This window comes from Oncorhynchus tshawytscha, linkage group LG08, assembly GCF_018296145.1.
Source record: "Oncorhynchus tshawytscha isolate Ot180627B linkage group LG08, Otsh_v2.0, whole genome shotgun sequence".
NCBI classification, from domain to species: domain Eukaryota; kingdom Metazoa; phylum Chordata; class Actinopteri; order Salmoniformes; family Salmonidae; genus Oncorhynchus; species Oncorhynchus tshawytscha.
The window spans coordinates 78,113,465-78,140,092 of record NC_056436.1 but is presented as its reverse complement, the minus strand read 5'-3'; the positions used below and the strand labels follow the sequence as shown (position 1 = coordinate 78,140,092).

At 47.7% G+C, this 26,628-nt stretch overlaps 1 protein-coding gene across 1 annotated transcript in view; it reads right to left on the bottom strand.

Annotated features, from left to right (window-relative positions):
* Nucleotides 1-6,157: 6,157 nt before the first annotated feature.
* Nucleotides 6,158-26,628, bottom strand: part of LOC112257009 (ephrin-B1-like) — a 131,348-nt gene continuing 110,877 nt past the window's right edge. Inside the window, exons 4-5 of the mRNA XM_042325993.1 lie at nucleotides 22,874-23,005; nucleotides 6,158-7,050 (exon numbers count right to left, since the gene is read on the bottom strand). Of these exons, the coding sequence (XP_042181927.1) occupies nucleotides 6,644-7,050; nucleotides 22,874-23,005 (539 nt within the window). The 3' untranslated portion in view covers nucleotides 6,158-6,643. The remainder of the gene's footprint in view (nucleotides 7,051-22,873; nucleotides 23,006-26,628) is intronic.

Genomic DNA, 26,628 nt, shown 5'->3' with positions numbered 1-26,628 from the left:
GTAGATGAGGCTGGGTCTAGTCATGTTATAGATGGTGGTGTAGATGAGGCTGGGTCTAGTCATGTTATAGATGGTGGTGTAGTTGAGGCTGGGTCTAGTCATGTTATAGATGGTGGTGTAGATGAGGCTGGGTCTAGTCATGCTATAGTGCTGGGATGGGGGGGGGCGCCGACTAGAGAGGCAGGTGGTCAGGATGGGAGATGGAGACGAGGAGGAGGAAGGTGAGCCTGAGGAAGAGGCTTTCTTTTCAGACTCCTCCTCAATGGGTCCGGAGCTGACAGCCAGTCAGGCAGAGGGGTCACAGTACACGGTGAGGGAACTGACAAGGTTCCTGAATGAGACCAAAGGGAAAAAGGATCATCATAAAGCTTCTTTGAGATTTGCGAATGAATAATCAGTACAACACGCTATGACAAAACGGGCGGTATGGTGCCCTCTCACCCAGGAAACGGTTTAGGTTGAGGAAGTGGGTCACAACAGTGCGTAAAGGTTGACCTTCAGATGCTATTTAGATGAATATTTTTTTCCCAGCACTGGGGCTTTTTGAGCTCTGCTATTGGTCTCTTTATTTGCTGGCTTTTCTCCCACTTCTTATGGAGACTCTTCAGGTAGACTCGCTCAATATAAATGGTGCCAGAGATGCGGGAAAGAGGAGTGTGTTGGGTGAATATGTAAAACTAAAAAATAGTACAGGTCTTCTTTCTGCAGGAGACGCATAGTGATGTGGTGAATGAAGTCGATTGGGGGCTCTGGTGGAAAGGGGCAAGTGGAACATGGAACAAATGTTAGTGCAGGGGGGAAGTCCTCTCCACCAGTCCTTTTTGCACTGGGTCTGGCCACAAAAAATTGTTCCTCAAAGGAGGTATGTAGGGGTAGACTGCTTGTAGTAAAAGCAGAAATTAACAACAGGGGTTTTGTCCTTATAAACGTGTTTGTGCCTAACACAGGGAGAGAGGGGACTTATATTTGGGTTTCTTAGACAGGAACCCTCACAGGTAGTTCCTGAGGAGACTCTGGTGGTCGGCGGGGACTCAAAACTGTATGATGGATTTTACGAAAGATAGAAATGGGGAGGAGCCTCATTTAGGCTCAGTGGTGGTGTTAAGTGACATCATTAATCTGTCTGACCTAGTGGATGTTTGGAGAATTAGACATCCCAACACCAGTCATTATACATGGGTGAAGGTCTTTGGCGCTAGGGTGAGTGCAGCCCAATGTGATCGGTTTTTACATGTCCAGGAATTAGAGCAATAGGCTGTTGGGCGCTACCATTCTCTCTGTGGGTTTTTCGGATCACCACATAACCATGGCTCGGCTGTCTATTTGACCAGAGCCTCGGAATGCATCCTATTGGAAGTTTAATGTAAATCTCTTACAAAATGCCACTTTTTGCTCAGGTTTCCCCACTTTTTGGGAAAGGTATAGCAGCGAAGAGAGGAGTATGAGTCTCTGAGTCAATGGTGGGATGTGGGAAAAGTCCAAATTTGTCTTTTCTGTCAACAGTATACAGCCCTCTCATCCTCAGAGGCTAGGAGAGAACTGGAGGAACTCAAGCATAGTAACAGTGAAGTGGAGGTAGAGCTGGTGGTGCAAGGCAATGTAGGCCCCCAGGCTAATTTAGCTGAATTACGTAGGGACCTGGGTAGTTTTTTCCAGGTTAAAGCAAATGGAGCACTTGTAAGAGCTAGGTTCTCCATGCTCAAGGAGAAGACAGAGCAGTGAAGCCAAGGGTATGCATTGTCTAGGGCTGTCAGCTGGGCGGGTGACCTCTGTGGTGGGGGAGATGCAGGAGCAGACTGTGGAGTTTTATACTGAGTTGTATAGGGCAGAACTGTGTGATCCTGTGTGTGCTCAGATTTTGTTTGCAGAACTCCCTATGCTCTCTCTGGCACAGAGGGATGAAATGGACAGTCCCCTGTTGTCCCATGAACTGGCAGAGGCCGGAACCCAGATGTCCCCCGGCCGTGCACCGGGGGTCGTTTGACGCCCAGAGGAGTTTTATAAAAAATTCTGGGGAATAATTGGACTGGACTTCTTTTGCATGTTGCGTGAATGCGTTGGGGTAGGAAAGTTGCCGATGAGCTGTCGTCGGGCGGCTCTGACTCTCCTGCCCAAAAAATGGGGACTTGTGCAAACTTAAGAACTGGAGGCCTGTGGGTTGCCCACTCTCTCTTTGGGCTACCAGACTCTGGGTTGCCCACTATCTCTTGGGCTACCGGACTCTGGGTTGCCCACTCTCTCTTGGGCCTTTGGGTTACCAGGCCTGTGGGTTGCCCACTCTCTCTTGGGCCTTTGGGTTACCAGGCCTGTGGGTTGCCCACACTCTCTTGGGCCTTTGGGTTACCAGGCCTGTGGGTTGCCCACACTCTCTTGGGCCTTTGGGTTACCAGGCCTGTGGGTTGCCCACTCTCTCTTGGGCCTTTGGGTTACCAGGCCTGTGGCATTGCTCTGTGAGGACTGCAAGATATTTGCCAAGGTCCTCGATAACAGACTGAAATCCCATCTGGACTCTATAGTGCACAAGGACCAGACATACAGTATTGTGAACCGGGATGCTCCCAGACAACTTGTTCTTAATCAGGGACATGTTGGATGTTGACATCTTGTCAAGGTTTTCTAATAGGAACTTTGACTGGTCTCTCTAAACCAAGAGAAGGCTTTTGATAGAGTGGACGAAGAGTATCTGTTTAACGTGATGTCTGTGTTGGGGTTTGGGGAAAGGTTTTTGGCCTGTGTGAAGATGTTGTATGCTGGGGCATCATGTATGGTCAAGGTGGGAGGGGGGCTCAGTAGGCCAGTCTGGGTGAGACGGGGCATTAGACAAGGATGCCCTCTATTGGGGCAGTTATATACACTAGCCATTGAGCCTTTTCGGGGCCTCCTATGCAGGAGACTGCAGGGAGTGTGCTGGACAGGTATGGGTGTGTTGACAGGCATAGCAGTGTTGGGCATATGCAGGTAACATTTCTGTGATGGTCAGGATATGCAGGCACTAGAGACTAGTCTGAAGGTGTACTGAGGGTGCTTCATTAGCTAAGGTGAACTGGGGCAAGAGCAAATAACTGTTATGTGGGGCATGATGGGATAGGATCCCCCCGCTCTGCTTCCAGGGGGTTTCAGGTGGGGTTGTGAAGGGCTTAACATTTTGGGGGTGTACCTGGGCTCAGAGAGGTGGGTCAGGAAGAACTGGGAGGGGCTGTCACAGGCAGTGGTGTCAAGACTGGCCAGGTGGAGGTGGCTCCTGTCCCAAGTGTCATATAGAGGGAGGGTGCTGAAAATCAACAACCTGGTGGCATCTTCCCTGAGGCATAACCTGGCTGTCCTCAACCTGCCCCCACTGCCACTGCAGGTGACAGCAGAGACTGGGGACTAGCAACGGGGTCTAGAGGACTTGTTAGATTTTAACACTCTGAGCCTGGGGGAGTTTGAGTGGGTGGGAGGTAAAGCCCTCTACAACCTCTGCGTTAAGGTTAGGAACATTAGGAGCCTAACAGGAGTAAAGGCACATCAGTGGCGGGGGATATATGGGGTGGAGTGTATGGTGGGTTTTAGATGGAGGGGGCTCTACCAGTATCAAAGAGGTCAGGGGACCTGCAGTGGAAGATTTAACATAGAGCCCTGGCCACTAACAGCTGGTTGGCACAGGTTGAACGGGGAGTCGGACAGGGGGGTCCTTTCTGTGTCGTGAAACTGTGATTCATGTTTTGTCTCTGTTGGAATGTCTGTGTGAGAGGTTGCGCCTGAGGGTGGAATTTGAGTTCTATGAAATGATCAAAAGTGTGGAGATGTTTCAGGAGATATGATGTGTCGGGGGGGGTCTGTACAGCTGGGGAAGATGATTTGGATTCACAGTTGTAGAAGTGGTGAGGTTTTGATTATTGTGATATATGGTGTTGTTCTGCATCGTGGGGTAGAGGGTAAGTGAGTATGGAGTACAGGGGATGTTCGTTTTTTAAAGGGTGATGGCACGGGTTGAACCGGGAGTCGGACAGGGGTGTCTCTCTGATTCTCCCGCCCTCTCTCTCTCTCCCTCTCTCACTTTCTCTTTTTCTCGTCTCTCTGTCTCTCTCTCCCCCGCTGTCTCTCTCCCTCTGTCTTTCTCCCTCTGTCTTTCTCCCTCTGTCTTTCTCCCTCTGTCTCTCTCCCTTTGTCCCTCTCTCTCTCCCTTTGTCCCTCTCTCTCTCCCTCTGTCTCTCTCTCTCCCTCTCCCTTTGTCCCTCTCTTTCTCTCTCTCCCTCTGTCTCTCTCTCTCCCTCCCTCTATCTGTCTGTCTGTCTCTCTCTGTCTCTCTCTCTCTCTCTCCCTCTGTCTCTCTCTCTCTCCCTCTGTCTCTCTCCCTCCCTCTGTCTCTCTCCCTCCCTCTCTCTCTCTCCCTCCCTCTGTCTCTCTCTCTCTCCCTCTGTCTCTCTCTCTCTCTCCCTCTGTTTCTCTCTCTCTCCCTCCTCCTCTGTCTCTCTCTCTCCCTCTGTCTCTCTGTCTCCCTCTGTCTCTCTCTCTCTCCCTCTGTCTCTCTGTCTCTCTCTCTCTCTCCCCCTCTGTCTCTCTCTCTCCCTAGCTATTTCTCTCCCTCTCTCTCTTTCTCTCTCCCTCTCTCCCCCTCTGTCTCTCTCTCCCTCTCTCTCTCTCTCCCTCTGTCTCTTTCTCTCTCCCTCTCTCTCTCTCTCTCCCTCTCTCTGTCTCTCTCACGCTCTCCCTCTGTTTCTCTCTCTCTCTCCCTTTGTCCCTCTCTCTCTCCCTTTGTCCCTCTCTCTCTCCCTTTGTCCCTCTCTCTCTCCCTCGCTCTCTCTCTCTCCTCTCTCTCTTTCTCTCTCCTCTCTCTCTCTCTCTCCCTCCCTCTCTCTCCCTCTGTCTCTCTCTCTCTCTCTCTCCCTCTGTCTCTCTTGCGCTCTCCCTCTGTTTTCTCTCTCTCCCTCCCTCCTCTCCCTCTGTCTCTCTCTCTCTCCCTCTCTCTCTCTCTCTCCCTCCCTCGGTCTCTCTCTCCCTCGGTCTCTCTCTCTCTCTCCCTCTGTCTCTCTCACTCCCTCTCTATTCTCTGGCTGTGGTTTGTTCAGTGTGTTGAGTGTGGAATATTCAGCACATAATTTTCATTCACAGCACAACTCTAAGAGGATGAGTCACTCTAGCCTCAGCTGAGTCATCCAAAGACCGGAGCCAACACTCAACAGCCTCTCCCATCTTTCTCCTTTAGTTCCATCCTACTGACTTCTCTTCCATCACATGACTATCTGTTTTACCCCCCCCCAGTCTCAAACACACAGCACTAAAAAGAGGTAATGAATACCTGGAGCATGGCTAAGATCCTATCAGGCCAGTGGAATACACACACACACAGGTCCATAACAGTGCAGACCCAGGTAATCTCCATGGGAAAATGAGAGGGTGATGGTGTTGGTGAAAGAGTGGAGGAAACAGTGAGATCGTAGCTTCTAAACATTGTGTGTTTGAAGGGAAATCTACCAAACACAACAGGTCTGTGGAGTAATGCAGGATCCAAGGAATCTCCCATCAAACATACTACGGACAGTAAAGGCAGACAGTAGAGGTGTGAGGGGAGAGAGGAACACACACACTGTGCCTGATACCTGAGCTACCTGGATCCCCAGCAGAGAGGGCTGCCTGACACACACACACACACACACACGCACACACACACAAGTGTAGTGGTCTAGTAAATAGTACACTGTGCTGTGTAGTGATAGTACTGTAGTGGAAGATACTGAACCCAGAAACCCAGTCTGGTTAGGGTTAGAGGAGAGGACAGGAGGAGAGGACACGGGGACAGAGGACAGGGAGATAGAGGACAGGAGGAGAGGACAGGGGGATAGAGGACAGGAGGAGAGGACAGGGGGACAGAGGACAAGAGGAGAGGACAGGGGATAGAGGATAGGAGGATAGAGGACAGGGAGATAGAGGACAGGGGAATAGAGGATAGGAAGATAGAGGACGGGGATAGAGGACAGGAGGATAGAGGACAGGGAGATAGAGGACAGTGAGATAGAGGACCGGGGGATAGAGGACAGGGAGATAGAGGACAGGGGGACAGAGGACAGGAGAGGACAGGAGGATAAAGGACAGGGGGATAGAGGACAGGGAGATAGAGGACAGGGAGATAGAGGACAGGGAGATAGAGGACAGGGGGATAGAGGACAGGGGGATAGAGGACAGGGGGATAGAGGACAGGAGGATAGAGGACAGGAGGTCATGACGGGAGGATAGAGGACAGGAGGATAGAGGGTAAAACATCACATCAACAGGACGAGGTGTACTGGACAGTTTCTGTCAGTTCAGTTTCTCTGGATCAGTCCATGGTCCACTGTCAGGTGTCCTTTCCTTAGGTCAGTAGGTGGTAGAAAAACAAGGGCTTGTTAAAAGCCAAGTCCCCAAATTAAAATAAAACAGTCCAGTAGCAGAGTAATCAATCTCTCCTGTCCTTCTCTCTTCAACTCACACTGTAGTGGATGTTCCATCTCTCCTGTCCTTCTCTCTACAACTCACACTGCAGTGGATATTGTAGATGTTCATTTGCTTTTCTCATTTAGAGGATATTAATGTGCTCCTTGTCCTCTCAGACTTTGTAGTAGATGCTCTCTCCTCTCCTCCTCTCTCAGACTTTGTAGTAGATGCTCTCTCCTCTCCTCCTCTCTCAGACTTTGTAGTAGATGTTTGCTGGGCTCTGTGGAGGCATCTCCTGTACGATATAAACAGGATGTCCGTAGTCACCGCTCACCTTCTCGTAGTGAGGGCAGTAGTTATTCTCCGTCCGCAGCGGGATGATGATGTCACTGGGTTCCGTCCCGGCTGTGCCCCCGCTGCCAGGCAGCTTGCTCTGATTGGACAGCGTGCTGAGTGCCATGGTGGAGGGGTGTGGCTGGGCGTGAGAGTGCTTCTGGACTCTCTTCCTCATCTTGATGAGCAGGATGACGAGAAAGAGGATGAGGAGGAGGAAGATGATGCAGCCAGCTCCGATGGCTGAAAACACAGCAACCTTTGACCCCAGGATGCTGTCACTGCTGCTGGAACCTCCTGACCTGTTGTCCTGGTTTATAGAGTCTGGAGGAGGGAGGGGAAGAGAGAAGGGGAGAGAATGAGAGAGAGGGGAGAGAGAGAATGAGAAAGGGGGAGGGAGAATGAGAGAGAGGGGGAGAGAGAGAATGAGAAAGGGGAGGGAGAATGAAAGAGAGGGGGAGAGAGAGAATGAGAAAGGGGGGGAGGGAGAATGAGAAAGAAAAAGGTGAGTTTGTAGAATGCAACCAATTGTGCATTCAGTTACAGGAATGTATGTTTATCTAACCTTTATCTAACCTTTATTTAACTAGGCAAGTCAGTTAAGAACTCATTCTAATTTACAATGACGGCCTCGGAACAGTGAGTTAACTGCCTTGTTCAGGGGCAGAACGACAGATTTTGACCTTGGCAGCTTGGGGATTTGGCCAGGTGAGAGGCCCAGGGAGAGAACAGGTGAGAGGCCAGGTGAGAGGCCCAGGGAGAGGCCAGGTGAGAGGCCAGGTAAGAGGCCCAGGGAGAGGCCAGGTGAGAGGCCAGGTGAGAGGCCCAGGGAGAGGCCAGGTAAGAGGCCCAGGAGAGGCCAGGTGAGAGGCCAGGTAGGAGGCCCAGGGGAGGCCCAGGGAGAGGCCAGGTGAGAGACCCAAGGAGAGGCCCAGGGAGAGGCCAGGTGAGAGGCCCAGGGAGATGCCCAGGGAGAAGCCAGGTGAGAGGCCCAGGGAGAGGCCAGGTGAGAGGCCAGGTAAGAGGCCCAGGGAGAAGCCAGGTGAGAGGCCCAGGGAGATGCCCAGGGAGAAGCCAGGTGAGAGGCCCAGGGAGATGCCCAGGGAGAAGCCAGGTAAGAGGCCCAGGGAGAGGCCAGGTGAGAGGCCAGGTAGGAGGCCCAGGGAGAGGCCCAGGGAGAGGCCAGGTGAGAGGCCCAGGGAGAGGCCCAGGGAGAGGCCAGGTGAGAGGCCCAGGGAGATGCCCAGGGAGAAGCCAGGTGAGAGGCCCAGGGAGAGGCCAGGTGAGAGGCCCAGGGAGAGGCCCAGGGAGAGGCCAGGTGAGAGGCCCAGGGAGATGCCCAGGGAGAAGCCAGGTGAGAGGCCCAGGGAGAGGCCAGGGGAGATATAAAATCAAATCAAATGTTATTGGTCACATACACATGGTGAGCACATGTTATTGCGAGTGGAGCGAAATGCTTGTGCTCCTAGTTCCGACAGTGCAGTAATATCTAACAAGTAATCTAACAATTCCACAACAACTACCAATAAACAACAATATATACATATAAATATATGGATGAGCGATGGCCGAGCGGTATAGACAAGGTGCAATAGATGGTATAAAATACAGTATATACAGTTGAAGTCGGAAGTTTACATACACCTTAGCCAAATACATTTAAACTATGTTTTTCTCAATTCCTGACATTTAATCCTAGTAAAAATTCCGTCTTTGGTCAGTTAGGATCAATACTTTATTTTAAGAATGTGAAATGTCAGAATAATAGCAGAGAGAATTATTTATTTCAGCTTTTATTTCTTTCATCACATTCGCAGTGGGTCAAAAATGTGTTTAACTTTGGTCAAACGTTTCGGGTAGCCTTCCACAAGCTTCCCACAATAAGCTGGGTGAATTGTGGCCCATTCCTCCTGACAGAGCTGGTGTAACTGAGTCAGGTTTGTAGGCCTCCTTGCTCGCACATGCTTTTTCAGTTCTGCCCACACATTTTCTATAGGATTGAGGTCAGGGCTTTGCAATGGCCAATCCAATTCCATGACGTTGTTGTCCTTAAGTCATTTTGTCACAACTTTGGAAGTATGCTTGGGGTCATTGTCCATTTGGAAAAGACCCATTTGCAACCAAACTTTTAATACCTGACTAATGTCTTGAGATGTAGCTTCAATATATCCACATCATTTTCCTTCCTCATAAAGCCATCTATTTTGTGAAGTGCACCAGTCCCTCCTTTATCAGACCAGAGGACATTTCTTCAAAAAGTACAATCATTATCCCCATGTGCAGTTGCAAACCATAGTCTGGCTTTTTTATGGCAGTTTTGGAGCAGTGGCTTCTTCCTTGCTGAGAGGCCTTTCAGGTTATGTCGATATAGGAATGGTTTCACTGTGGATATAGATACTTGTTTACCTGTTTCCTCCAGCATCTTCACACGGTCCTTTGCTGTTGTTCTGGGATTGATTTGCACTTTTCGCACCAAAGTACGTTCATCTCTAGGAGACAGAAGGCGTCTCCTTCCTGAGCGTTATGACGGCTGCGTGGTCCCATGGTGTACAGATGAACGTGGTACCTTCAGGTGTTTGGAAATTGCTCTCAAGGATGAACCAGACTTGTGGAGGTCTACAATTTTTTTCTAAGGTCTTGGATGATTTCTTTTGATTTTCCCATGATGTCAAGCAAAGGGGCACTGAGTTTGAAGGTAGGCCTTGAAATACATCCATAGGTACACTTCCAATTGACTCAAATGACGTCAAATAGCCTATCAGAAGCTTCTAAAGCCATGACATCATTTGATGGAATTTTCCAAGCTGTTAAAAAGGCACAGTCAACTTAGTGTATGTAAACTTCTGACCCACTGTTAAATAATCTCTCTGTAAACAATTGTTGGAAAAATGACTGGTGTCATGCACAAAGTAGATGTCCTAACCGACTTGCCAAAACTATAGTTTGTTAACAAGAAATTTGTGGAGTGGTTGAACTGTAAATGTGATATGGGTAATGTAAGATATGTAAACATTATTAAAGTGGCATTATTTAGAGTGGCATTGTATGAAGTGACTAGTGATCCATTTATTAAAGTGGCTAGAGATTGGGTCTCAATGTAGGCAGCAGCCTCTTTGTGTTAGTGATGGCTGTATAGCAGTCTGATGGCCTTGAGATAGAAGCTGTTTTTCAGTCTCTCGTCTCAGCTGTAATGCACCTGTACTGACCTCTCCTTCTGGAATAAAGCGGGTGAACACGCAGTGGCTCGGGTGGTTGATGTCCTTGATGATCTTTTTGGCCTTCCTGTGACATCGGGTGCTGTCGGTGTCATGGAGGTCAGGTAGTTTGACCCCGGTGATGCGTTGTGCAGACCGCACCATCCTCTGGATAGCCCTACGGTTGAGGGCGGTGCAGTTGCCGTTCTAGGCTGTGATACAGCCCGACAGGATGCCCTCTATTGTGCATCTGTAAAAGTTTGTCAGGAATTTGGGTGACAAGCCAAATTTCTTCAGCCACCTGAGGTGCCGTTGCGCCTTCTTCACCACACTGTCTGTATGGCTGGACCGTTTCAGTTTGTCTGTGATGTGTACGCCGAGTAACTTAAAACTGTCCACCTTCTCCACTATTGTCCCCTCAATGTGGGTTAATTTCCTGACACCACACTCCCAGAGCCCTCACTTTCTCCTTCTAGGCAGTCTCGTCGTTGTTGGTAATCAAGCCCACTACTGTTGTGTCGTCTGCAATCTTGATGATTGAGTTGGAGGCGTGCATGGCCACGCAGTCGTGGGTGAACAGGGAGTACAGGAGAGGGCTGAGCATGCACCCTTGTGGGGCCCCAGTGTTGAGGGTCAGTGAAGTGGAGATGTTGTTTCCTACCGTCACCACCTGTGGGGCGGCCTGTCAGAAATTCCAAGACCCAATTGCACAGGGTGGGGGTGGGGAACCAGGGCCTCAAGCTTAATGATGAGCTTGGAGGGTACTATGGTGTTGAATGCTGAGCTGTAGTCAATGAACAGTATTCTTACATAGGTATTCTTGAATGACTACACTGTTTATATTCAGTCATATTCCCAGACCTCTTTCCATGGTTAAATGCGGTGTATCGCGCTTTCAGTTTTGCTCGAATGCCGCCATCCATCCACAGTTTCTGGTTAGCGTAGGTTTTAATAGTCACAGTGAGTACAATATCTCCAATGCACTTCTTCATAAACGCACTCACCGAGTCAACATATAGGTCAATGTTGTTCTCTGAGGCTGACCGGGAACATATTCCAGTCCGCATGATCAAAACAATCTTGAAGCGTGGCTTCCGATTGCTCGGACCAGCGTTGAATGGTTCTCGTCACTAGTACATCCTATTTGAGTTTCTTCCTATAAGAAGGTAGGAGCAAGATGGCGTCGTGGGCGGATTTGCCAAAGGGAGGGCGGGGGAGGGCTTGGTATGCATCGCGGAAGTTAGAGTAGCAGTGGACGAGGGTATTTCCCATGCGCGTAGCGCAATCAATATGCTGTTAGAATTTAGGTAGCCTTGTTCTCAAATTTGCTTTGTTATAAAATCCCCAGCTACAATAAATGCAGCCTCAGGATGTATGGTTTCCAGTTCGCATATAGTCCAGCGAAGTTCCTTGATGGCCGTCTTCGTGTCCGCTTGAGGGTGAATGTACACAGAAGTGACTATAACTGACGAGAATTCTCTTGGTAGGTAAAATGGCCCGCATTTGATTGTAAGGAATTCTAGGTAGGGTGATCAGAAGGACTTGAGTTCCTGTATGTTGTTATGATTACACAATGAGTCATTAATCATGAGGTATACACCCCCGTCCTTCCTCTTCCCAGTGAGGTGTTTATCTCTGTCGGAGCCATGCATGGAGAAGCCCGGTGGCTGAACCGATTCCGACAACATATCCCGAGAGCCATGTTTCTGTGAAACAGAGAATGTTACAATCTCTGATGTTTCTCTGGAAGGCAACCCTTGCTCGAATTTCATCTACCTTGTTGTCAAGAGAGTGGACATTGGCGAGTACTATACTCGATGTGCACGTCTAAGGAGCCTGGCCAGGTGGCCGCTTCGTCTGCCTCTTCTGCGGCACCGTTGTTTTGGGTCGACTACTGGGATTAGATCCAATGTCCAGGGTGGAGGTCCGATCAAAGGATCCTCTTTGGGAAAGTCATATTCCTGGTCGTAATGTTGGTAAGTTGACGTTGCTCTTGTATCTAATAGTTCTTCCCTGCTGTATGTAATAAGACTTGTAAGAAATAATACATAAAAAAAACTAAATACTGCATAGTTTCCTAAGAACACGAAGTGAGGCGAGTTCATCCCTTTGTGTAGTGGGAGGAGAGGGGGATGAGGTGGTGATGGGGAGGAGAGGGGGTGAGGGGGGATGGGGAGGAGAGGGGGTGAGGTGGTAATGGGGAGGAGAGGGGGATGAGGTGGTGATGGGGAGGAGAGGGAGATGAGGTGGTGATGGGGAGGAGAGGGGGTGAGGGGGGATGGGGAGGAGAGGGGTGAAGTGGGGATGGGGAGGGGGGGGAGAGTGAGGTGGTGATGGGGAGGAGGGGGTGAGGGGGGATGGGGAGGAGAGGGGGTGAAGTGGGGATGGGGAGGAGAGGGGTGATGGGGGGACAGGGGGTGAGGGGGATGGGATGGGGAGGAGAGGGGGTGAAGTGGGGATGGGGAGGGGGAGAGAGTGAGGTGGTGATGGGGAGGACAGGGGGTGAGGGGGGATGGGGAGGAGAGGGGGTGAAGTGGGGATGGGGAGGGGGAGAGAGTGAGGTGGTGATGGGGAGGACAGGGGGTGAGGGGGGATGGGGAGGAGAGGGGGTGAAGTGGGGATGGGGAGGGGGGGAGAGAGTGAGGTGGTGATGGGGAGGAGGGATTAGATGAGGGGAGGGAAGGAGGGTTAATGGAAAAGAGAGTGACTGGGTTACAGTTGATATGAGGAACTCAATTTAAATCAATTCATTATAATTTCTGGATTTCACATGACTGAGAATAAATACATTAGGAAAGTATTCATACCCCTCCACATTTTATCCTCATCAATCTACAGACAATACCCCATATTCACAAAGTAAAAACAGACTCCTCCAAAAGCTAATTGGAGTCAGGAGTCTGCTAGCCTGGAGTACAATCAATGAGACGAGATTGGAGATGCTGGTTAGAGCTGCCCTGCCCTATAAAAAACACTCACAAAATTTGAGTTTGCTATTCACAAGAAGCATTGCCTGATGTGAACTATACCTCAAACAAAAGAGATCTCAGAATACACAAGATTAAGGACTGTTGACTTGCATAAAGCTGGAAAGGGTTACAAAAGTATGTCTATAAGCCTTTGTCTATGAATGGAGAAAGTTCAGCACTGTTGCTGGAGTGGCCGACTTGCAAAGATGACTGCAAGAGAACAGCGCAGAATGCTCAATGAGATTAAGAAGAATCTTAGCGTGTCAGCTAAAGACTTACAGAAATCTCTGGAACATCTCTGTTGATGAGTCTACAATACATAAAACACTAAACAAGAATGGTGTTCATGGGAGGACATCACGGAAGAAGCCACTGCTGTCCAATATAAACATTGTCGAACGTCTGAAGTTCGCGAAAGAGCATCTAGATGTTCCACAGCGCTACTGGCAAAATATTCTGTGGACAGATGAAACTAAAGTTGAGTTGTTTGGAAGGAAACAACACTATGTGTGGAGAAAAAAACGGTACAGCACACCAACATCAAAACCTCATCCCAACTGTAAAGTATGGTGGAGGTAGCATCATGGTTTGGGGCTGCTTTGCTGCTTCCTGGGCCTGGACAGCTTGCTATCATAGAAGTAAAAATGAATTGCAGAAGAATGTAAGACTATCTGTCCGCCAATTGAAGCTCAACAGGAGTTGGATGATGCAACAGGACAACGACCCAAAGCACAGAAGTAAATCAACAACAGAATGGCTTCAACAGAAGAAAATACGCCTTCTGGAGTGGCCCAGTCAGAGTCCTGACCTCAACCCGATTGAGATGCTGTTACATGACCTCAGGAGAGTGGTTCATACCAGACATCCCAAGAATATTGCTGAACTGAAACAGTATTGTAAAGGAATGGTCCAAAATTCTTCCGCAACTACAGAAAATGTTTGGTTGAGATTATTGCTGCCAAAGGAGGGTCAACCAGTTATAAAATCCAAGGGTTCACATACTTTTCCCACCCTGCACTATGAATGTTTACACAGTGTGTTCAATAAAGACATGAAAACGTATAATAGTTTGTGTTATTAGTTGAAGCAGACTGTGTTTGTCTATTGTTGTGACTTAGATGAAGATCAGATCAAATTTTATGACCAATTTATGGCCACCTGTCTTAAATTTGTTTGATTGAACATGATTTGGAAAGACACACACCTGTCTATATAAAGTCCCACAGTTGACAGTGCATGTCAGAACAAAAACCAAGCCATGAGGTCAAAGGAATTGTCCGTAGCGCTCTGAAACAGAATTGTGTCAAGGCACAGATCTGGGGAAGGGTACCAAAAAATGTCTGCAGCGTTGAAGATCCGCAAGAACACAGTGGCCTCCATCAAAACCAAAAACAATTCAATCCATTTTAGAATAAGGCTGTAACGTAACAAAATGTGGAAAAAGTCAAGGGGTCTGAACACTTTCTGAATACACTGTACATGCATCTGTTGGTAACGGAGAAAATAAATGGTTCTCACGATGGGCCTCAGGATCTCGCCATTTCTGTGCACTCAAATTGCAATCGATAAGAGGCAATTGTGTTCGTTGTCCGTAGCTTATGTTTGCCCATACCATAACCCCACCGCCACCATGGGGCACTCTGTTCAAAACGTCGACATCAGCAAAACGCTTACCAACACGACGCCATACACGTGGTCTGTGGTTGTGAGGCTGGTTGGACCTACTGCCAAATTCTCTAAAAAAGTTGGAGGAATTAACATTAAATTATCTGGCAACAGCTCTGGTGGACATTACTGCAGTCAGCATGTCAATTGCACGCTCTCACAACTTGAGGCATCTGTGGCATTGTGTTGTGTGACAAAACTGCACATTTTAGAGTGGCCTTTTATTGTCGCCAGTACAAGGTGCTCCTCTGTAATGATCATGCTGTTTAATCAGCTTCTTAATATGTCACACCTGTCAGGTGGCTGGATTCTCTTGGCAAAGAAGAAATGCTTACTAACCAGGATGAAAACAAATTTGTGCACAACATTTTAGAGAAATAAGCTTTTTGTAAGTATGGAAAATGTCTGGGATCTCTTTTAAAACCTTATTTTACCAGGTAAGTTGACTGAGAACACAATCTCATTTACAGCAACAACCTGGGGAATAGTTACAGGGGAGAGGAGGGGGAATGAATGAGCCAATTATAAGCTGGGGATGATTAGGTGGCCTTGATGGTATGAGGGCCAGACTGGGAATTTAGCCAGGACACCAGGGTTAACACCACTACTCTTAAGATAAGTGCCATGGGATCTTTAGTGACCACAGAGAGTCAGGACACCCGTTTAACGTCCCATCCGAAAGACGGCACCCTACACAGGGCAATGTCCCCAATCACTGCCATGGGGAATTGGGATATTTATTTACACCAAAGGAAAGGGTACCTCCGATACCACTTCCAGCAGCATCTGGTCTGCCATCCAGAGACCAACCCTGCTTAGCTTCAGAAGCAAGCCAGCAGTGGGATGCAGTGTGGTACGCTACAGGCTGTTTCAGCTCATGGAACATGGGACCAACACTTTACATGTTGCATTTATATTTACATGTATATCAGCAGCTACTGCCAGAAATCTCTCTCAGTCACTCTCTCACTGTCCGCACTTCTCTCTCTCTCTCTCTCTCTCTCTCTCTCTCCCTGTCCACACATCTCTCTCTCTCTCCTCTCTCTAACTGTCCAGACTTCTCTCTCCTTCTCTGTCTCTCTCTCTCTCTCTCTCTCTCTCCTGTCCAGAATTCTCTCTCTCTCGTCTCTCTCTCTAACTGTCCAGACTTCTCTCTCTCTCTCTAACGGTACAGACTTCTCTCTCCTTCTCTCGTCTCTCTCTCTAACTGTCCAGACTTCTCTCTCCTTCTCTCTCTCTCTCTAACTGTCCAGATTTCTCTCTCCTTCTCTCTCTCTCTCTCTCTCTCCCTGTCCAGACTTCTCTCTCATTCTCGTCTCTCTCAAATCAATTCAATTCAATTCAATTCAAGGGCTTTATTGGCATGGGAAACATGTGTTAACATTGCCAAAGCAAGTGAGGTAGACAACATACAAAGTGAATATATAAAGTGAAAAACAACAAAAATTAACAGTAAACATTACACATACAGAAGTTTCAAAACAGTAAAGACATTACAAATGTCATATTATATATATATAAAGTGTTCTAACAATGTACAAATGGCTAAAGGACACAAGATAAAATAAATAAGCATAAATATGGGTTGTATTTACAATGGTGTTTGTTCTTCACTGGTTGCCCTTTTCTCGTGGCAACAGGTCACAAATCTTGCTGCTGTGATGGCACACTGTGGAATTTCACCCAGTAGATATGGGAGTTTTTCAAAATTGGATTTGTTTTCAAATTCTTTGTGGATCTGTGTAATCTGAGGGAAATATGTCTCTCTAATATGGTCATACATTGGGCAGGAGGTTAGGAAGTGCAGCTCAGTTTCCACCTCATTTTGTGGGCAGTGAGCACATAGCCTGTCTTCTCTTGAGAGCCATGTCTGCCTACGGCGGCCTTTCTCAATAGCAAGGCTATGCTCACTGAGTCTGTACATAGTCAAGGCTTTCCTTAATTTTGGGTCAGTCACAGTGGTCAGGTATTCTGCCGCTGTGTACTCTCTGTGTAGGGCCAAATAGCATTCTAGTTTGCTCTGTTTTTTTGTTAATTCTTTCCAATGTGTTAAGTAGTTATCTTTTTGTTTTCTCATGATTTGGTTGGGTCTAATTGTGCTGCTGTCCTGGGGCTCTGTAGTGTGTGTTTGTGTTTGTGAACAGAGCCCCAGGACCAGCTTGCTTAGGGACTCTTCTCCAGGTTCATCTCTCTGTAGGTGATGGCTTTGTTATGGAAGGTTTGTGAATCGCTTCCTTTTAGGTGGTTGTAGAATTTAACAGCTCTTTTCTGGATTTTGATAATTAGTGGGTATCGGCCTAATTCTGCTCTGCATGCATTATTTGGTGTTCTACGTTGTACACGGAGGATATTTTTGCAGAATTCTGCGTGCAGAGTCTCAATTTGGTGTTTGTCCCATTTTGTGAAGTCTTGGTTGGTGAGCGGACCCCAGACCTCACAACCATAAAGGGCAATGGGCTCTATGACTGATTCAAGTATTTTTAGCCAGATCCTAATTGGTATGTTGAAATTTATGTTTCTTTTGATGGCATAGAATGCCCTTCTTGCCTTGTCTCTCAGATCGTTCACAGCTTTGTGGAAGTTACCTGTGGTGCTGATGTTTAGGCCAAGGTATGTATAGTTTTTGTGTGCTCTAGGGCAACAGTGTCTAGATGGAATTTGTATTTGTGGTCCTGGTGACTGGACCTTTTTGGAACACCATTATTTTGGTCTTACTGAGATTTACTGTCAGGGCCCAGGTCTGACAGAATCTGTGCATAAGATCTAGGTGCTGCTGTAGGCCCTCCTTGGTTGGTGACAGAAGCACCAGATCATCAGCAAACAGCAGACATTTGACTTCGGATTCTAGCAGGGGAGGCCGGGTGCTGCAGACTTTTCTAGTGCCCTCGCCAATTCGTTGATATATATGTTGAAGAGGGTGGGGCTTAAGCTGCATCCCTGTCTAACCCCACGACCCTGTGTGAAGAAATGTGTGTGTTTTTGCCAATTTTAACCGCACACTTGTTGTTTGTGTACATGGATTTTATAATGTCGTATGTTTTACCCCCAACACCACTTTCCATCAGTTTGTATAGCAGACCCTCATGCCAGATTGAGTCGAAGGCTTTTTTGAAATCAACAAAGCATGAGAAGACTTTGCCTTTGTTTTGGTTTGTTTGATTGTCAATTAGGGTGTGCAGGGTGAATACATGGTCTGTTGTACGGTAATTTGGTAAAAAGCCAATTTGACATTTGCTCAGTACATTGTTTTCATTGAGGAAATGTACGAGTCTGCTGTTAATAATAATGCAGAGGATTTTCCCAAGGTTACTGTTGACACATATTCCACGGTAGTTATTGGGGTCAAATTTGTCTCCACTTTTGTGGATTGGGGTGATCAGTCCTTGGTTCCAAATATTGGGAAGATGCCAGAGCTAAGTATGATGTTAAAGAGTTTTAGTATAGCCAATTGGAATTTGTTGTCTGTATATTTGATCATTTCATTGAGGATACCATCAACACCACAGGCCTTTTTGGGTTGGAGGGTTTTTATTTTGTCCTGTAACTCTTTCAATGTAATTGGAGAATCCAGTGGGTTCTGGTGGTCTTTAATAGTTGATTCTAAGATCTGTGTTTGATCATGTATATGTTTTTGCTCTTTATTCTTTGTTATAGAGCCAAAAAGATTGGAGAAGTGGTTTACCCATACATCTCCATTTTGGATAGATAATTCTTCGTGTTGTTGTTTGTTTAGTGTTTTCCAATTTTCCCAGAAGTGGTTAGAGTCTATGGATTCTTCAATTGCATTGAGCTGATTTCTGACATGCTGTTCCTTCTTTTTCCGTAGTGTATTTCTGTATTGTTTTAGTGATTCACCATAGTGAAGGCGTAGACTCAGGTTTTCCGGGTCTCTATGTTTTTGGTTGGACAGGTTTCTCAATTTCTTTCTTAGATTTTTGCATTCTTCATCAAACCATTTGTCATTATTGTTAATTTTCTTCGGTTTTCTATTTGAGATTTTTAGATTTGATAGGGAAGCTGAGAGGTCAAATATACTGTTAAGATTTTCTACTGCCAAGTTTACACCTTCACTATTACAGTGGAACGTTTTACCCAGGAAATTGTCTAAGAGGGATTGAATTTGTTGTTGCCTAATTGTTTTTGGTAGGTTTCCAAACTGCATTCCTTCCATCTATAGCATTTCTTAATGTTACTCAGTTCCTTTGGCTTTGATGCCTCATGATTGAGTATTGCTCTGTTTAAGTAGACTGTGATTTTGCTGTGGTATGATAGGGGTGTCAGTGGGCTGACTGTGAACGCTCTGAGAGACTCTGGGTTGAGGTCAGTGATAAAGTAGTCTACAGTAATACTGCCAAGAGATGAGCTATAGGTGTACCTACCATAGGAGTCCCCTCGAAGCCTACCGTTGACTATGTACATACGCAGCGTGCGACAGAGCTGCAGGAGTTGTGACCCGTTTTTGTTGGTTATGTTGTCATAGTTGTGCCTAGGGGGGCATATGGGGGAGGGAATGCTGTCACCTCCAGGCAGGTGTTTGTCCCCCTGTGTGCTGAGGGTGTCAGGTTCTTGTCCGGTTCTGGCATTTAGGTCACCACAGACTAGTACATGTCCCTGGGCCTGGAAATTATTGATTTCCCCCTCCAGGATGGAGAAGCTGTCTTCATTAAAATATGGGGATTCTAGTGGGGGGATATAGGTAGCACACAGGAGGACATTTTTCTCTGTTAGGATAATTTCTTTTTGAATTTCTAGCCAAATGTAGAATGTTCCTGTTTTGATTAATTTAATGGAGTGAGTTAGGTCTGCTCTATACCAAATTAGCATACCCCCTGAGTCCCTTCCCTGTTTCACACCTGGTAGTTTGGTGGATGGGACTACCAGCTCTCTGTAACCTAGAGGGCAAACAGTGGGTCCATCTCCTCTATACCAGGTTTCTTGCAGGATGACAATGTCTGTATTACCGATTTCTTTGGTGAAGTCCGGGTTTCTGCTCTTTAGGCTAAAGGCAGATGACCTCAGGCCTTGGATATTCCAGGATAATATAGTGAAGGCTTTTTGTTCCATAGAGTGTCCAATGTTGTTGGTCGTGGTTTAGCCTCAGGCCAGTAAGTGTGAGCAGAGCCTGCTGAGCATCTGGTACATGCCATTGGCTTGGGCGAGTGTGAGAGTGGGAGTTGGGACTGTTTGCCCGCTCACTACCTGGGCGTATGTGTGGCTTCCATGTTGAGGCCCTCTTTGCGGGGGTGGGGTGCATGGGGTGGGCAGGAGTGGCATAGGTCTGATCTGAGGGGGCCTAAATGGAGTGTGGGCATGGTTGACGTGGGGGGTGTTGATTGGTTGGGGTGGGGGTGTGGATGTGTCTGGGTGTACTGTGGTCTGGATGTAATTCCTCTTAGCGTGGGTCCTCTATGTGTAGGTCCAGGGGAGGTCCTGCAGATCTGGGAGGGTGTCTCGCTGGTCTGGGTGGGGTGTCTATTGATCTGTTGCTCCTGTGTGGAGTGTTGGGGATACGTTTGAGAGCGATGTCCTTTAGAGTCCGGGCAAAGGTGGGCACTGCTGCCTTGTAGAGGTGGACCTGGTCATAGAGGCTGTTCAAGTCCAGGGTGGAGTGGTGGGCCAGGAAAACGTTTGGTTTTGAGGCACAGTCACGGGAAATACTTGCATTTACCTGCTGTATTGTGGCGGGGTGGAAGTCTTTTCGTGGTAGCAGGGTGGAGATAACCACTTGTGCGTTGGGGAAAGTAGAAGAAGCCTTTTCAATCACTCCCTTCAGTGCTGTGGCCACTCTTTCCTGCTGTGCTCTCAGGTCGTTTGTGCCTGTGTGTATTATTATGTGGCTGGGTGAGCCTAGTTTGGCCTCAGACAGAAGGTCTAGGGCGCGCTGGGTGTTTGGACGCCAGAGTTTAGACACACTGTGTTTGGGAAAAAGTTTTTTTTCTTCTATATATTTCCCATTTGGGTCCATAAGTAGTACAATCTGTGTCTTGTGTTTGTCCTCAGTGGGTGTGGGGGGTTGTCAGAAGGGCTATCAGGGTGGCTGACAGGGGGTGCTCAGAGGGGTGAGAGCCTCTGGGCTTTGGGTTCTTCATTTGTCTGTTCTGCTGTGATGTCGACTCTATGGTCAGGGTCTGGTGTGGACTGTTCTGCTGTGGTGTGTCTATGGTCAGGGTCTGGTGTGGACTGTTCTGCTGTGGTGTCGAGACTTTTGTTGGGTGCTGAGGTGGGCTGTTCTGCTGGCTTCTCTGTGGGGGTGGCCACCTCTCTAGTGGGTTGTTCTCTGTCACACGCCGTCCCCCTCAACTTCTCCTCCATCCCCCTCACCCTCTCCTCCATCCCCCTCAACCTCTCCTCCACCAGCAGTCTGATACTCTCCTCTAGTGCTCTGTTCTGCTCCTCTTTCTCCTGTTGTATTTGTCTCACCACTGTCCAAAGTGCAGATATGTCTCTGTCCACCTCCAGCTCTCCGGGTCTGGTTAAGGGGCTGTTGTTGTGCTGGACTGTTGTCTGGGTCTGTGCTGACTGAAGTGTAATCACCTGCTGTTCCAGCTCCACCTGCCTTATCTCCAGCTGGGTGAATTTGTCCTTCATTTCAATGAGGGAGTGGTAATCTGTGCTGGGAGGTTGACCCTCCGCTGGGGGTTGCTCATCTGTGGGGTTACATAATGAAGAGGTCTGGTCTGATCCTCTCGGGGTGGGGGTATCTTTATCAAGGGAGAGTTTCTCCTGCTGAGCTAATTCTTTGATTAGGTGAAAGTCCAGCTGAAACTGTTTGTGGTTACGCTGTACCATCACTGTTCCGGACTTATAGATATTTATTTCTTGGTAGTTGTGAACCTTCCAGGTGATTCCGTAATTCCGTCCAAAATCAGGTTGTAGGTTTTAAGTTTTGATTTGAAGTAGGGGTTATGTTGTAGAGGGTAGAATCCAGTATGTGTTCCTGACAAAAAATCTAAGTTTATCTAACTCCTAATCTATCTTTTTTAAAGAAAATGCTGAAAAATGCAGGAGCTCATCTGATTGTGACTTCCTCTCTGTCTCTGTCTCTCTCTCTCCCTGTCCACACTTCTCTCTCGCTCTCTCTCCCTGTCCGCACTTCTCTCTCTCTCCTCTCTCTCCCTATCCAGACTTCTCTCTCCTTCTCTCTTCTCTCTCCCTGTCCAGACTTCTCTCTCCTTCTCTCTTCTCTCTCCCTGTCCACACTTCTCTCTTCTCTCTCCCTGTCCACACTTCTCTCTTCTCTCTCTCCCTTCTCTCTCTCTCCTCTCTCTCCCTGTCCAGACTTCTCTCTCCTTCTCTCTTCTCTCTCCCTGTCCACACTTCTCTCTTCTCTCTCTCCCTTCTCTCTCTCTTCTCTCTCTCCCTGTCCAGACTTCTCTCTCCTTCTCTCCTCTCTCTCCCTGTCCAGACTTCTCTCTCCTTCTCTCTTCTCTCTCCCTGTCCAGACTTCTCTCTCCTTCTCTCTTCCTGTCCACACTTCTCTCTCCTTCTCTCTTCTCTCTCCTTCTCTCTTCTCTCTCCCTGTCCAGACTTCTCTCTCCTTATCTCTCTCTCTCCCTGTCCAGACTTCTCTCTCTCTCCCTGTCCAGACTTCTCTCTCTCCCTGTCCAGACATCTCTCTCCTTCTCTTGTCTCTCTCTCCCTGTCCAGACTTCTCTCTCTCTCTCCAACTGTCCAGACTTCTCTCTCTCTCCCTGTCCAGACTTCTCTCTCTCTAACTGTCCAGACTTCTCTCTCTCTCCCTGTCCAGACTTCTCTCTCCTTCTCTCTTCTCTCTCCCTGTCCAGACTTCTCTCTCCTTCTCTCTTCTCTCTCCCTGTCCACACTTCTCTCCTCTCTCTCCCTCTCTCCTCTCTCTCCTCTCTCTCCCTGTCCAGACTTCTCTCTCCTTCTCTCTTCTCTCTCCCTGTCCACACTTCTCTCTTCTCTCTCCCTGTCCACACTTCTCTCCTCTCTCTCCCTGTCCAGACTTCTCTCTCCTTCTCTCTTCTCTCTCCCTGTCCAGACTTCTCTCTCCTTCTCTCTTCTCTCTCCCTGTCCACACTTCTCTCTCCTTCTCTCTCCTCTCTCCTTCTCTCTTCTCTCTCCCTGTCCAGACTTATCTCTCCTTCTCTCCTCTCTCTCCCTGTCCAGACTTCTCTCTCCTTCTCTCTTCTCTCTCCCTGTCCAGACTTCTCTCTCCTTCTCTCTTCTCTCTCCCTGTCCACACTTCTCTCTTCCCCTGTCCATGTCCATGGGTTCTACATTCTTAAGGTTATTTTTGTTCTTTTAGGTTCCGTTGGGTTCTGTCAGGTTCTAAAGGGGTTAGGGTTGTTATCTCACCAGTGTTGCCTGGCTCTCCTGCTCCAGGCAGCTGGTTGTCCTCAGGGCTAGGACTGAAGTCTCCCAGAGCGTTGTCCTTCCCTCTCTCGGGTTCCTCTGGTAATACCGGGTCTGGTAGAACAGTGTTGGGATCTGAAACATAGGACACCGTGTTAAATATCTCTGTATGATAGTGAGACACAGAGACACACACACACGGTAGAGAGAGTGGGCACACAGACATACACACAAGCAGCACACACAGACACCCACTCAGCTGTACACAGACACCCACTCAGCAGACTACGGGACCGAACACACTGACATGGCAGAATGAGGTTAAGACAGTTAAATATTACTTTTTTATTGTAATTCATTATTCATATCTGTAAAAGCCCATAATATGTCTTATTTATACTTATGGCTTTAACGTTACTGCTGAGGAGAAGAGAGGAGAGGAGAGAAAATGAGATGGGGGGGAGAGGGGAGAGAAGATGTTTGAGAAGATCTGAAGAAAATAGTGTTTGTAGAAAAGACAGTTGTTTATCTCTCTAACTGTTGTAGAGGGAACAGTTGGTTATCTCTCTAACTGTTGTAGAGGGAACAGTTGGTTATCTCTCTAACTGTTGTAGAGGGAACAGTTGGTTATCTCTCTAACTGTTGTAGAGGGAACAGTTGGTTATCTCTCTAACTGTTGTAGAGGGAACAGTTGGTTATCTCTCTAACTGTTGTAGAGGGAACAGTTGGTTATCTCTCTAACTGTTGTAGAGGGAACAGTTGGTTATCTCTCTAACTGTTGTAGAGGGAACAGTTGGTTATCTCTCTAACTGTTGTAGAGGGAACAGTTGGTTATCTCTCTAACTGTGGTCATGTCATGCTCTTGGCTCCAGAATCTTTGAAATCTTTCAGAGGTAAATATTAGTCTTTCCACTGATGGTTTTATGAGAGATGTGTATGTAGACAGACAGTGTGTGTGTGTGTGTTTACGGCTATGATCGGCTATGAATAGCCAACTGACATTTACTCCTGAGGTGCTGACTTGCTGCACCCTGGTCAACTACTGTGATTATTATTATTTCAAAAAATGCAGAACTAAGAACAGATACAGTCCTTGGTTCACCCCAGACCTGACTGCCCTCGACCAGCACAAAAACATCCTGTGGCGGACTGCAATAGCATCGAATAGTCCCCGTGATATGCAACTGTTCAGGGAAGTCCGGAACCAATACACGCAGTCAGTCAGGAAAGCTAAGGCCAGCTTCTTCAGGCAGAAGTTTGCATCCTGTAGCTCCAACTCCAAAAAGTTCTGGGACACTGTGAAGTCCATGGAGAACAAGAGCACCTCCTCCCAGCTGCCCACTGCACTGAGGCTAGGTAACACGGTCACCACCGATAAATCCATGATTATCGAAAACTTCAATAAGCATTTCTCAACGGCTGGCCATGCCTTCCGCCTGGCTACTCCAACCTCGGCCAACAGCTCTGCCCCCGGCAGCTCCTCGCCCAAGCCTCTCCAGGTTCTCCTTTACCCAAATCCAGATAGCAGATGTTCTGAAAGAGCTGCAAAACCTGGACCCATACAAATCAGCTGGGCTTGACAATCTGGACCCCCTATTTCTGAAACTATCCGCCGCCATTGTCGCAACCCCTATTACCAGCCTGTTCAACCTCTCTTTCATATCGTCTGAGATCCCCAAGGATTGAAAGCTGCCGCAGTCATCCCCCTCTTCAAAGGGGAGACACCCTGGACCCAAACTGTTACAGACCTATATCCATCCTGCCCTGCCTATCTAAGGTCTTCGAAAGCCAAGTCAACAAACAGGTCACTGACCATCTCGAATCCCACCGTACCTTCTCCGCTGTGCAATCTGGCTTCCGAGCCGGTCACGGGTGCACCTCAGCCACACTCAAGGTACTAAACGATATCATAACCGCCATCGATAAAAGACAGTACTGTGCAGCCGTCTTCATCGACCTTGCCAAGGCTTTCGACTCTGTCAATCACCATATTCTCATTGGCAGACTCAGTAGCCTCGGTTTTTCGGATGACTGCCTTGCCTGGTTCACCAATTACTTTGCAGACAGAGTTCAGTGTGTCAAATCGGAGGGCATGCTGTCCGGTCCTCTGGCAGTCTCTATGGGGGTACCACAGGGTTCAATTCTCGGGCCGACTCTTTTCTCTGTGTATATCAATGATGTTGCTCTTGCTGCGGGCGATTCCCTGATCCACCTCTACGCAGACGACACCATTCTATACACTTTCGGCCCGTCATTGGACACTGTGCTATCTAACCTCCAAACAAGCTTCAATGCCATACAACACTCCTTCCGTGGCCTCCAACTGCTCTTAAACGCTAGTAAAACCAAATGCATGCTTTTCAACCGATCGCTGCCTGCACCCGCATGCCCGACTAGCATCACCACCCTGGATGGTTCCGACCTTGAATATGTGGACATCTATAAGTACCTAGGTGTCTGGCTAGACTGCAAACTCTCCTTCCAGACTCATATCAAACATCTCCAATCAAAAATCAAATCAAGAGTCGGCTTTCTATTCCGCAACAAAGCCTCCTTCACTCACGCCGCCAAGCTTACCTAGTAAAACTGACTATCCTACCAATCCTCGACTTCGGCGATGTCATCTACAAAATGGCTTCCAACACTCTACTCAGCAAACTGGATGCGGTATATCACAGTGCCATCCGTTTTGTCACTAAAGCACCTTATACCACCCACCACTGTGACTTGTATGCTCTAGTCGGCTGGCCCTCGCTACATATTCATCGCCAGACCCACTGGCTCCAGGTCATCTACAAGTCCATGCTAGGTAAAGCTCCGCCTTATCTCAGTTCACTGGTCACGATGGCAACACCCATCCGTAGCACGCGCTCCAGCAGGTGTATCTCACTCATCATCCCTAAAGCCAACACCTCATTTGGCCGCCTTTCGTTCCAGTACTCTGCTGCCTGTGACTGGAATGAATTGCAAAAATCGCTGAAGTTGGAGACTTTTATCTCCCTCACCAACTTCAAACATCAGCTATCTGAGCAGCTAACCGATCGCTGCAGCTGTACATAGTCTATTGGTAAATAGCCCACCCATTTTCACCTACCTCATCCCCATACTGTTTTTATTTATTTACTTTTCTGCTCTTTTGCACACCAATATCTCTACCTGTACACGACCATCTGATCATTTATCACTCCAGTGTTAATCTGCAAAATTGTAACTATTCGTCTACCTCCTCATGCCTTTTGCACACATTGTACATTGTATATAGACTCCCCCTTTGTTTTCTACTGTGTTATTGACTTGTTAATTTGTTTATTCCATGTGTAACTCTGTGTTGTCTGCTCACACTGCTATGCTTTATCTTGGCCAGGTCGCAGTTGTAAATGAGAACTTGTTCTCAACTAGCCTACCTGGTTAAATAAAGGTGAAATAAATAAATAAATAAAAAATGTTTGACCATGCTGGTCATCTATGAACATCTTGGCCATGTTCTGTTATAATCTCCACCCGGCACAGCCAGAAGAGGACTGGCCACCCATCATATCCTGGTTCCTCTCTAGGTTTCTTCCTAGGTTTTGGCCTTTCTAGGGAGTTTTTCCTAGCCACCGTGCTTCTACACCTGCATTGCTTGATGTTTGGGGTTTTAAACTTGGTTTCTGTACAGCACTTTGAGATAACAGCTGATGTAAGAAGGGCTATATAAATGCATTTGATTTAGGAGGGCAGGGTTGGCAGACAGAGAGACTATCAGATCAATCTAAACG